Source organism: Vigna umbellata, chromosome 6 (assembly GCF_029865625.1).
Source record: "Vigna umbellata cultivar VRB3 chromosome 6, Vumbellata_1.0, whole genome shotgun sequence".
NCBI classification, from domain to species: domain Eukaryota; kingdom Viridiplantae; phylum Streptophyta; class Magnoliopsida; order Fabales; family Fabaceae; genus Vigna; species Vigna umbellata.
The window spans coordinates 11,854,420-11,866,575 of NC_142170.1; the positions used below are offsets into that span (position 1 = coordinate 11,854,420).

Here is a 12,156-nt window from a genome sequence, read left to right on the forward strand (position 1 = left end):
AGCTTTATAATAACTTCTCATTAGACACTAACACAGTGCCATCCACCAATTATTTTGCCTTCCCTTAGGCTACTTAGTAGGGTATATACTCAATACATTATTATCCAACCAATATCTTACTCATGCAAACCACACTTAATCAATAGCCACACAATTTCCATCTTCTCAAAATACTATCATATTCTTCCTCCACCCTTTTCTTTTCTTTCCATCTTTAGATTCCAGCTTTCTATTAATATACAATATAATAATCATAATTCTCACCCTTCATTTAATACATACTTTTCACTATTAATTCCAACAGTCTTTACTTTTTTAATACAGTTTTAAATTATTTTATTAATAAATAAGTTTCTTAAATAACAAATCGTATTTTAATCCGTAATTAAAATTTTGATTGTTAATAGTAGTCATCCATCTAACATTTAATTAATAAATTAATTATATATTTTTTATTTATGATAAAAATTATTTTAGATATTTAGTATATAAATTATTGATAGTGATCAATTAAGTTAATATTTAAATTAGTCACTATAATAATTAATCATTTGTTACTAGTTGATATTTAATAAACTTTTTTAATATATATAAAGGAAAAGTAGGTAAGAATATAGAACTTTTAAGTGTTAAGTTATCTAAGATTTTAGTATGTGTTCCATTTATATGTATATATAAACTGTTCTATGGTCAAACAACATCTTCTCACATGAGTACTATATACATGTTACTTTGAAACTAACTTTATTATACGTAACAAAGAGAAGAATAAGTAATAGATACCAAGTACTCATATGAAAAGATGTTTTTTTGTATATATAAAGAGATATAAGATATATTTAGAAATATAATATTTTTAATATAAATGACAATTTAGCAAAGTAAGTCCGGATTTAAATATATTATCCTGATTTATAAAGTAAAATTTTATCTTATTCCTATTTTCCTATTTAATGAGTATAAAAATTTTGTTTCATTTTTATTTCTATAGAAAAAACGGATATACCTATATAAACGTTTGTTTGCACTTATTTATTATTTTAAATATCAATTAAATAATTTATTTACGAAAAATAAAAAATTTAACAAAAAATATAATATTATCAAGTATTCAATATAATAATAATATCCATTGTTTTTCAATGTGAATTATTAAGAAAAAAATTATAATCATAAAACCAAAGAAAAGTTAAATATATTTTAGATTAACTTTAGTAAGTTTAAATAGAAGCAACTACAAGAATGGGAAACACGTATTAAGATAAACGTAAAAAATAAGTTGGGTTTGATATATAAATACTCATTTCGTCGTATTCTTTTAACCAATTAAAAAAAAAGATATAATCATCATATTCATACTTAATTAATTTATAAATAGTTTATCACCATTAAAACAATTTTAAATAATATCTATAAAACAAGTTTATTTTCGTCCCTAATTTTCAAGATCTTAGTAAACAGTAATTTTTTTATCATGATTTGATTTTTATCTTTAGGTATTTAGTTTCCTAATTTTTGTATCATCTCCTTTTGTATTTAATCAAAATGTACAGATAACCCTGCCAGAAATCTAGGATGCAAAAAGTTGGGAGTAAGAAATGATGTGAAGAAATGCACAATAAAACCTAAAAAGATGGAAGATAAAAACGTTAAAACGAACTTAATCATGAAAGGCTCTAACTTTTATTTTATATTAACAAAAAATTAAATTACCATCACTTTCGGCAAGAAAAGATTCCTTAAATTGCAATACTCATCATTAATTAACAGTGGGTTTAACTTCAAACATAATCAATCCATCATTAATCCCATGTTTACCAAGAAAATTAATAACCCTAGAAAAGGGTCACCTGATATTTAACAAAAAATTCTAAATTTTTTTAAAAAGGGCGCATGCACTTAAAAAGATGGAATCTCTCAAACAAGACTGTTACTGTCAGTGTCCTAAATCAAGATAAAGGCCACAAACACAAACACACAGAAAAGGGAGAAAATTATTATTGAACTGAACAGTACCAATAAATGAGGTGTAAGAAGTAGGGGAAAAGAAATAAAAAATAAAAGTAAGAGAGAGAATAAGAAAAATGTTATGTTGTGTGATGTGATAATAGAAAAAGGGATAAAAATAGCATGAAAAAATAAATAAATAAATAGAGGCATCTATAGATAGATATATGAAAATTATTCTCATTTGGTGGCAGACATCAAGAATTGCAGACTACATATAACTAACTTTAGTCTTTGTTTAGAGTCTTGTGGTGCATATTTGCGTCCCTTTTAGGTTTATACTTTATACCCAAATTTCTGAAACCATTTATTCCCTACTAATGCAAATAATATTGTTGTTACCCAAATAGCAAGAATCCGTAATTCATTTATCATCATTTGTAAGCAATTCTGAAATATGAACGAAGGAACTGTTAGATACAAACAAAATCTCACGTTAGATAAAATAAGAGATAGACATGTGTTTATATACACATAAGATACTTTTATTGATAAGACGTTTTTTGGAGTGATATTCAAAACAAATATGTGAGAACTTAGTACAAAATAAACAATATCTTACTAGTGTAAAGATCTATGTGTGTTATTCCTTCTTACAAGAATGAAACATGACCACATAATCATAGTTTTTAAAGCAGTTACTAAGAAAATTACCGGTGTTTATTGTCGGTGACACATAATAACAAAGCAAAATAGAATTGGTGTGTTTATGTTTTCATGTTGGCATACGAAAAGAGAAAAATAAGAAGCCATTTCCAATATTTGAGTCAATATAACCCCACTTTTGATGTCGACTAAACCAACTTTTTTGATGAAACTTGCATGACTTTAGCACGAGGACAGACAAACCTTTAAGTCACGTCCATATCTAATTGTCTACTATCCCTTTGTAGCCATGTGAACATATGCATATATGTATATTCTGTGCCCTTTTCAAACTCACTTCAAACAACTACCAAAACTATATACATTACATATATAAATATATATATATATATATATATATATATATATATATATATATATATATATATATATATATATATATATATATATATATATGTGATGCTATGCAGAAATCAGTTCATCATGTTCTTACAACATTAATACTATAATGTGATGATAAAAGCAATCCATTCTATACGACAACAAAGTTAGAATTTCGAAAGCATCAAGCTTGCAGCTTTTGGTAACTGGGAAGTGTGTATATAATATAACTTCACAATGCATACACGTTCTGAATAGAACCCTAGCTATTGTATATATGCAGTGTATTTTTACTATTAAAGGAAGAACAGTGATTTGCATTTTGTTCCAATGGTTTCATTAAGCAAGGAAATATATGTTAACATCTTAAATGTTTAGTTACTTCACACCACCAACTTTTGTAACTCACCAATCACTATAAATATTCTGCGTATTGTACAGATATATCTATATATGATCAAGTATGATACTTCTTTAACCTCGTCGATGGTGACATATGATTGCGTTAACACCTTTTTAAAATAGCCATTTAAGAAAAGTAAAAGTAAAAGAAAGTGGAATTAACCCGTGCATGCCAATGTTTAACTGATATTACTTTATGAAAAGATGTTACTGAATGCATTATTAGGAATCACTTATTATGGGAGTGTTTTTTATTATGTGTGCACTGACAAAGTCATACATTTGAAAGTGGAAAATGTTGATTGTTTTTCAAAAGTTCTTGAAAAGCGTTGTCTCAGTTTATGTTCATCTAAGAAATTTTATTCAGAAGAAACTGTTCTAACCCAACTGTTATAGCAGCTCTTCTTTTGTATCAGATACCATTACAAAATAAAACTTATGACAACCTCTTAAAAAAATTCCATTTTCATATGCTTGAACAGTTGATAATTAGTATTACTGAGATTTATATCTCTTTGACGTTTTACCTACAAGAATGAAGATTGTTGAATGGAATTTAATAACTCAAGGTGGATAGAATTCAAAACCTACTAATTACTCGAACCTTTCATTATTATTTTACACTAGTTAAGCAACCGTTAGTCAACAAAACCTAGTTGACCCTTTTAATTGCTTGCCATATAATAAAGATATATGAATGTAACGTGCAATAGTTATATATTATCTATCATACTTTAGCATCAGAAAAGTAGCATTTAAAGATCCTGTCGTATTCGATTCATTTCAATCTGCAAGTTTTGCCAACTGTTGAGTCAATTCCATAGGTGCCCCATTGATATAGTTATTCATCATCATAATAATAATACATTTAACTCAGCCCATTTTTACTGTTCTTTTCAAACAAAATTACAAATACTTTTTCAAACTATGATTCGATCATAAACTATATAATGTGAGAAATTTATCAATAAGCAGATAGCTTAAAATCATAAATAGAAGCAAATAACTGTGTAAGATTATAATACAGTGAACTGTCAGTGGAAGACTTTTGTTTTATAACCTGAGAATGTTTTGAACTGGTTTCTAACATGTTGAATAAAAGACGAGTGAGAAACAAACCATTTGCTGTTAGATTTTATTTTACCCCCGGAGTGGATGGTATGGTACAGAAACAAAGTGATGGGGATGAAGGGTCTATTTTTGACATAGAAAAAAACAGAAAAAAGAAGGACAAAGTAAGTAAGAAAGTTGCAGGCGCGTGAGTTGCAGTTGAAAGCTTGATGAGTAGAAACATATGAAAAAAGGAAAGAGTGATGAGACGTGAGATATGTAAAGGAGAGAGAGTGTGTGTGTTTATTTGAGTGCTCTTTCCTTCTCTTTCTCAAGTCTGAGAAAGTTATCAGGATTAGAGTCCTAACAACTAACAAAACGTCCACCACATTTGCTTCCAACTACACTACATATCCTACACATAAAAGGTTTTTGTTGCATTCAAATGAATGCATGCATAGCAAATTTAGGACATGTTTGACCCTAACATCAATCTTTTCACTCACCATCCACATGATCACATTTTTATCTATACTTTTTTACATGAAAGATGGTAAAAACCTATCTTTTACCACTTTGATCACTGTATGTTAGAATTGGTAAAACTGTTTCTATATATACTGATAATACATGCTAATTAAACCGATTTTTATGTATAGAGGGTACTGATTTTATAAAATGAAGCAGTGTGGCTGAGTGTGTCGGATATCACACGCCTAGAAATCAAATCAGCCGAAAAAAGGTAGGATTTTTTTTTGTGGTGATGGTTTAGGAAATAAGCTATTAAGTGTGAGTGGACTAGAGTTGAAGCACGGTATTGATTGCCATAATATTTACGTACCTAATAAAATGTGGGGTGGGTTAAAGTGTCAGGTTGAATTTTCTTGTGTTTGAGAGAAAATAATGTGACAGAAGGTGTTTGATGAATTGAATGAAAGGGGTGTTTTTGGTTGTGTTGTGTTGGTGGAGGGCCTCACAAAGAAGTGAAGGAAATTATTAACAAAGAAGAAAAGATAAAGGTAAGTGCAATGCAATGTAATGCAAAGCAAAGGAGAAGAGGGTGGGGAAGTGTGGGATCTGTACTGTCTTACCTGTCCCCCCCACCCAACACAACATACTCACTCACAAACACATACACTCTTTCTCTCTCTCTCTAACACTACTCCAACTACAACTCCAAAAGTCACTACCACATTGGCTTTTGTTGCCTTTTGTTTCTGTGCCTCCTATGCAATTGTCTATGTCTGCTGCTTCTGCTCCCTCTTCTCAGTACCTTCAAATGGGGGTGGAATCATACTTTGAATTCCTTGTTATTATTTGATGAGTTCTCTTTTTCTCATATTCTCTTCTCTTCTTCCCACCATGCCCTCTCTTCCACCTCTCCCCTGTTTCTTTTTTCTCCTTTGTGGTGTCCCTCCAAACATGAACTCCTTTTTCATGATTTGACCTCATTTCCATTTTGTTACAGTTCTCACTTTCTGGATTTCCTTTTCTTAGACCCACTTGATTGCACCCTTCGCCTCCTTTATCCTCTCTTTCTTTCTCTCTTGTTTTTTATTCTCTTTGGTTCCCCCATTGACTCCCACTCCTCCACAAGAACCAACAACCATCACACTGGGGCGTTCATGGAAATTGATCTGAACTATGCAGTGACTGAGCCTGAGAAGACCGCGTCTTGCAATGGGGACTGTGACAAAGGTGCTGCTTGCGTTTGCTCTCTGTCCTCTCCTACTTGTTCATCTTCTGGTTCCTCCTCCGCACGTGTGTCCTCCTCTTATCTTGAGCTCTGGCACGCTTGTGCTGGCCCCCTCACTTCCCTCCCAAAGAAAGGGAATGTGGTCGTGTATTTTCCACAAGGGCACTTAGAACAAGCTTCATCTTTCTCTCCCTTTTCACCAATGGACATGCCAACCTATGATCTTCAGCCACAGATCTTCTGTAGAGTTGTCAATATTCAGTTACTTGTGAGTTCTCAAATTGAGAGTGAACTTGTATTTTACCTGCTTAATTCATTTAAACTTACACCCTCCTTGCATTGTTTCTATTTGTTTGGTTTAATTGTCTTTTCTGTTTTATTTTTACACTATGATTAGGCCAATAAGGAGAATGATGAGGTTTATACACAGGTTACTTTGCTTCCCCAGGCTGAGGTTGGTTTTTGTCCTTATTCTGTTTTGGTGCATCTTTGATTCATTTTTGTTCCCTAGAAGGATGAGATTTTTTAATTAAATTCCTTGAGCATTGTTTATAGTAGAAGGGCAGTGGTGGATTGAAATCTTGGGTTGTGCTCAGTTGGCAGGGATGTATTTGGAGGGAAAAGAGATTGAGGAATTGGGAGCAGATGAAGAAGGAAATGAAACAACACCTACAAAATCAACTCCTCACATGTTCTGCAAAACACTCACAGCCTCAGACACCAGCACTCATGGGGGTTTTTCTGTCCCTCGCAGAGCTGCTGAAGACTGTTTTCCTCCTTTGGTGTGACACCATACTCTAGTTTGCATTCATAATTTCCAACACATGAAATTGTTTAGGAGTTGAGTTCATTGCCTTGATGAATTGCTTTTCTGCTCACTGCAGGATTATAAGCAGCAAAGACCCTCTCAGGAGCTTGTTGCCAAGGACCTGCATAATGTAGAGTGGAAATTTCGACATATTTACAGAGGTAAATAAAAAGGAATAATAAACAACTGTGTGTGGTTGGCTTCATATTGACTATGAATGATACAGAAAATCATTGTGATAATTCTTTCAGGTCAGCCAAGGAGGCATCTGCTCACTACTGGCTGGAGTATCTTCGTTAGCCAAAAGAATCTTGTTTCTGGAGATGCAGTTCTCTTTCTGAGGTGTGTGGATGAACAAGAGTGTGTTCATTAGGATTTCGTTTTACGAATAAATAATATAAACATTCATAGTGTAAAGATTTTTTACACAGTCACAGTATCAGTCCCTCAATTACAAATTGTCATGAAATTTTAAAACAATTATCTTAAAAGTTATATCAAAAGGTGATTGTTTATTGATTAACAGCATTCAAACTTTTTCATTGAGCGTGCATGCCTACTAAACTTCAGTGATAGGAATTTTTTTTTATATATTTTGTTTTAACAGTCAATGGTATGTTATTCTTCTATTAGAATAATTAGTGTCTATTATGTCACAACGATAGGAAATACTCTCACTGAACTTAAACATAAGCTAAAAAAAATTGGTTATGTAATTTAGGAAATGTCCTTCTTTACTTTATGAAATCAAGAACACTAAATTGAATTTAATGAACATTTTTAATCAGGGTGAAATTAAGTAAATTTGGCTTATATTTGAGTCTAGATCTAATACCAATTAGCATTAGAAATCATAGAGAGAAAGAGATTCTTCTCATAGTAGAACATATCGGTAAACCTCTGATGCTTTTTGTTCACGAGGAAGCATGGAGAATGAGTGATAATAATATTATTACGGTTGTTCTTCATTGCTCATTAATATCTTTGTAGGGGTGAAAATGGAGAATTGAGATTGGGAATCCGAAGAGCTGCTCGACCAAGAAATGGTCTTCCTGAATCAATTGTTGGTAGCCAGAATTATTATCCCAATTTCCTTTCTTCTGTGGCCAATGCTATATCCTCCAAAAGCATGTTTCATGTTTTCTACAGTCCAAGGTACTACATTCATGCCTCAGGAATTTTCGTCTTGCAAAATGTTAGCAGTTAACTCTCAAAATTACTTAGCCTTTCGTTGTCATTTTGTTGGGGCATTATGGATGAAACATTGATTTGGTGATGTCATGATAACTTATCTGCAATTATTAATCAACTCAGTTATAATTACACTAAAATGATAGTATATTCTAGCTCACCAGAAAATAGTAAGCACCGAATAAAGGCATTGGTTCTTACATAGAAGCACCAGAGAGATAGCTCAGATGTTTATTTAATGTCTTGTAGTTACCTGTTATTCTTCCAATATGCTACTGAGACAGTAAGAGACTTAAATAGGCTAAAGGTTTTCCAAACTCGCCAATTGTTAATTAAGGGATTTAATGTTCACAAGCAAACAAGAAAGCTTAATCAATTATCATCCAATATATCATTATGTATCATCTGGGTGATGTCCAAAATATTTCACAAACCATACATGGAATGAATAGTGAGCTGTAAATAGAACTACACCAGCTGAGGCTCTTAGGTGAAATCATTTTAGCCGCTGGTAAATTATGTCCGTAGGATATTCCCATCAGGTGTAATCCAAGAGAGGATTGCACTTTGGAAACTGCTGACCCTCCTGTGGAATCTGACAGACACAGACATGCTTTACTTCTCCATCTTGTCAACTGTGAGAGAATTGGAGTCTTTCAACATTGGGAAGTGCATAACCCAGGAAGTTCCACAAGTTAGGGAAGAAATCTCTTATTTTATTCATAACATACCATGTTACTATTAACTTCATCCTTTCTTGGGAAGATTTTTGGCATATGATTATGCAAGGATAGCGAAGATTGTTTAGGCAGAAAATGAGAAATGGCTAAAGGTCTTTCTAAACCTATTGAGAATAATTCAAGTGTAAGTCTAAGTTTCATAGGTAGAAATGACAAAGTACCACTAGTACACCAATTATATTGTCAAATAATAATGAGCCTATGGTGAAAGTTTTGAACATTATTTGACTGTTATTTTGCCAATAGGATCCTTACAATATATGTGAGGAGGCTTTATCTGTTTCTTGTTTGATAAAGGATTTCAGCATACTCATGATTGGCACAAGAGTCTAGCAAAAAATTGTAACGTGTTTGAACTTCTTTATAATACAGAGCAATTCATGCGGATTTTGTTGTGCCCTACCACAAATATGTCAAAAGCATAAAGAATCCAGTGACCATTGGGACAAGATTCAAAGTGAGATTTGAAATGGATGAATCTCCCGAGAGAAGGTCAACTACAACATAGTTATTAAACTTTAACCATCATCTACCATGAACATAAAAGGGAAAATAATCTTAAGGAATATGATATTTTCTTCCTATGTTGCAGGTGTACTAGTGGTATAGTGACTGGAATGAGTGATTTGGATCCCTATAAATGGCCTAAGTCAAGATGGAGGTGCTTGATGGTACAATTGCTATTTTTCTTCTTTAGAAACTAGTGAATCTACTAAGTATATTTTTCTCTTCAAAGCATAAGCTACATCCAGCACTGAGATACAGTCATTCAAATACTATGTACAAATTTTAAAATAGTCTATTACAGAAGTCAACGGATTTACTGTACATAACATTTGAATGATTGTAAGAAATCTTACACTCTCAATGCATTGTATAAAACATGCTTCCACAGTTTATATTGCCTTCTTCACGCATAATGTACTAGCCTATCGGCTACATTTCACTCTAAACTGTTTGACATGCATCATCATATTCAGGGAATTTGATGCTGTGATTATACATTCCCAAGGAAGCTAGTTAGTGCTTTTAAATTTTAACACAGTACATTACTCAGACCAAATGGTGATAGTTTGTTACTGTGATATCTGACAGGTCAGATGGGATGAAGATATTGAGATTAATCATCAAGATAGAGTATCGCCTTGGGAGATCGATCCTTCGGCATCTCTCCCTCCGTTGAGCATTCAATCCTCCAGAAGGCTGAAGAAACTGAGGTCAGGTCTGCAGGGTGCTTCACCCAGTCACCTCATCACAGGTATGTATGAATCACAGATCCTAATGCTGAGATAGCCAAAGTGCCTTAAATCAGTAAACTTCAGGCATTCTAATTGTCCTCTATTTCTTTTATTTTTTTGCTTCTGCATTGGGAGGTGTGGCAGCAGGAGGCAGTGGGTTTATGGACTCTGAGGAGTCTGTAAGATCATCCAAGGTCTTGCAAGGTCAAGAAAAGTCAGGTTTTATGTCACTGTATTATGGATGTGACACAGTAACTAAGCAGCCAGAATTTGAGATCAGATCTCCAAGTCATCCAAATTTTGCATCATCAACTGGAGTGAGAAAGATTGCTGCTGGTGAGTTTATGAGGGTCCACCCTCCTAGTTATGCAGGCTTCACGGAACCTAACAGGTTTCCAAGGGTCTTGCAAAGTCAAGAAATATGTCAGTTGAGATCTCTGACAGGAAAGGTTGATTTGAACTTTGGTGCCTGGGGCAAACCCAGTGTCAGTTTCACAAATTACAACCTGCAACAGGCAACCAAACCCAACTTCCACTCTTTAGGACCAGAAGTTATTCAAACTGCATATTTTCCTTATGGTGATATTCACAAAGCTGGCCAAGGTAGCGGCACCAGCATGTTGTGCTCTAAACCTACCAATTTCCAGCGAGAGAATGTTCCATTTAACTCTCCTTCCTCTCAGTCAGGGATCATGAGAAATGAAGTTGGACGAGCAGAAGTCACAATCCAAAATGAGCAGAAGCTGCAGGACAATATTTCTGGTGCTGCTTCTTTAGGTACAAACGTGAGGATTCCAAATGATGATAATTTCAATGGGAAGGTAAATGCTTGTAAACTATTTGGATTTCCCTTGTCCGGGGAAGCCACCACCCAAAATTTACAGAACTCAGCTAAAAGAAGTTGCACAAAGGTGAGCGATGATAGCAACAGAGTTATATTGTGATATGCGTTTTTCTCTTTGACAATTTGCCAACACATGTAACATAACACTGAATGAAGGTTCACAAGCAAGGTAGCTTAGTTGGAAGAGCCATTGATCTCTCAAGATTGAACAGCTACAGTGACCTGCTGATTGAACTAGAGAGACTATTTAGCATGGAAGGCCTTCTAAGAGATCCTAACAAGGGATGGAGAATCCTATACACTGACAGTGAAAATGACATTATGGTTGTGGGAGATGACCCGTGGCAGTAAGTAACCATCTTCCTTCACTCATTTTTTCAAATGCAGCTTTGCCGCCTTTCAGCCAGTTATCATAGACCATGTAATCCCATGTAGCATTCTTGGTGAAATTCGCTGAAAAACTGCTTTGTTTTCCTTCTGTCTGCAGTGAGTTCTGCGAGGTGGTCTCGAAGATTCATATCCATACACAAGAAGAAGTTGAGAAGATGACAATTGGGATGATGAATGATGATACCCAGAGCTGTTTGGAACAGGCACCAGTGATGATAGAGGCTTCAAAGTCTTCTTCTGTGGGTCAGCCAGATTCTTCTCCGACAGTGGTTAGAATCTAGTTTTAAGGTTGTCTTAGGTATTGTGATGTTGCCCTATTCTTATGCTATATGATCAAATACTATTTTGCACATATGTTGATTGATACCACCATCAATTACACTATTTATGAGCTGAGATCAACAAGGTAAGGGCATACTAAAAATAAACCTACAACAATGCCCTCTGAACTTGCTGAATAAGGGTACCATATTGCCTGCTACCATATAAAGCCATTGCCGAGTAACTTTGGAGTAAACTGTTAAAATAACAACTGAATGTACAACGTTCATGAATACTAAAATAAAATGAATACTTTTATTTAACTTATAAGATCTCAAACGGCTAGTTTAAATATAATATATTAAAGTAATAGAAATTTTATAAATATTAACTGTTCATGATTCTTGATTATTTCAAATTTGATTTGATTGAATGTTAAAGATTAATTTATGGTACTAAAACAAGACCAACTTAAGAAAAGATAAAGAAGCAGATTGAACTGCAGTAAACTTAGATTCGACTATCTCTCAATCACTTATACA

At 33.5% G+C, this 12,156-nt stretch overlaps 1 protein-coding gene across 3 annotated transcripts; it reads left to right on the top strand.

The window, feature by feature from the left end:
- Window positions 1-5,536: 5,536 nt before the first annotated feature.
- LOC124845978 (auxin response factor 4-like) lies at window positions 5,537-11,791 on the top strand. Of its 3 annotated transcripts, none has more exons than XM_047323177.2 (12): window positions 5,537-6,410; window positions 6,540-6,596; window positions 6,739-6,924; window positions 7,027-7,111; window positions 7,202-7,292; window positions 7,941-8,105; window positions 9,254-9,373; window positions 9,474-9,552; window positions 9,977-10,139; window positions 10,264-11,030; window positions 11,120-11,310; window positions 11,451-11,791. In XM_047323177.2, the coding sequence occupies exons 1-12, from the start codon at window positions 6,072-6,074 to the stop codon at window positions 11,632-11,634; spliced, it is 2,427 nt and encodes an 808-aa protein (XP_047179133.1). In that variant the 5' UTR covers window positions 5,537-6,071; the 3' UTR covers window positions 11,635-11,791. The 3 variants fall into 3 exon arrangements, with proteins under 3 accessions (XP_047179133.1, XP_047179132.1, XP_047179134.1); XM_047323176.2 differs by having other exon boundaries at window positions 5,539-6,410; window positions 10,255-11,030; XM_047323178.2 differs by having other exon boundaries at window positions 5,539-6,410; window positions 10,267-11,030.
- The last annotated feature ends 365 nt before the right edge of the window (window positions 11,792-12,156 follow it).

Excerpts from the sequence above, each read along its gene's own strand:
- LOC124845978 (XM_047323176.2), top strand. The coding sequence starts at position 6,072 with ATGGAAATTGATCTGAACTATGCAGTGACTGAGCCTGAGAAGACCGCG. Across the intron at positions 6,597-6,738 it reads CTTTGCTTCCCCAGGCTGAG|TTGGCAGGGATGTATTTGGA; the intron begins GTTGGTTTTTGT and ends GGTTGTGCTCAG. Across the intron at positions 8,106-9,253 it reads CATGTTTTCTACAGTCCAAG|AGCAATTCATGCGGATTTTG; the intron begins GTACTACATTCA and ends TTTATAATACAG.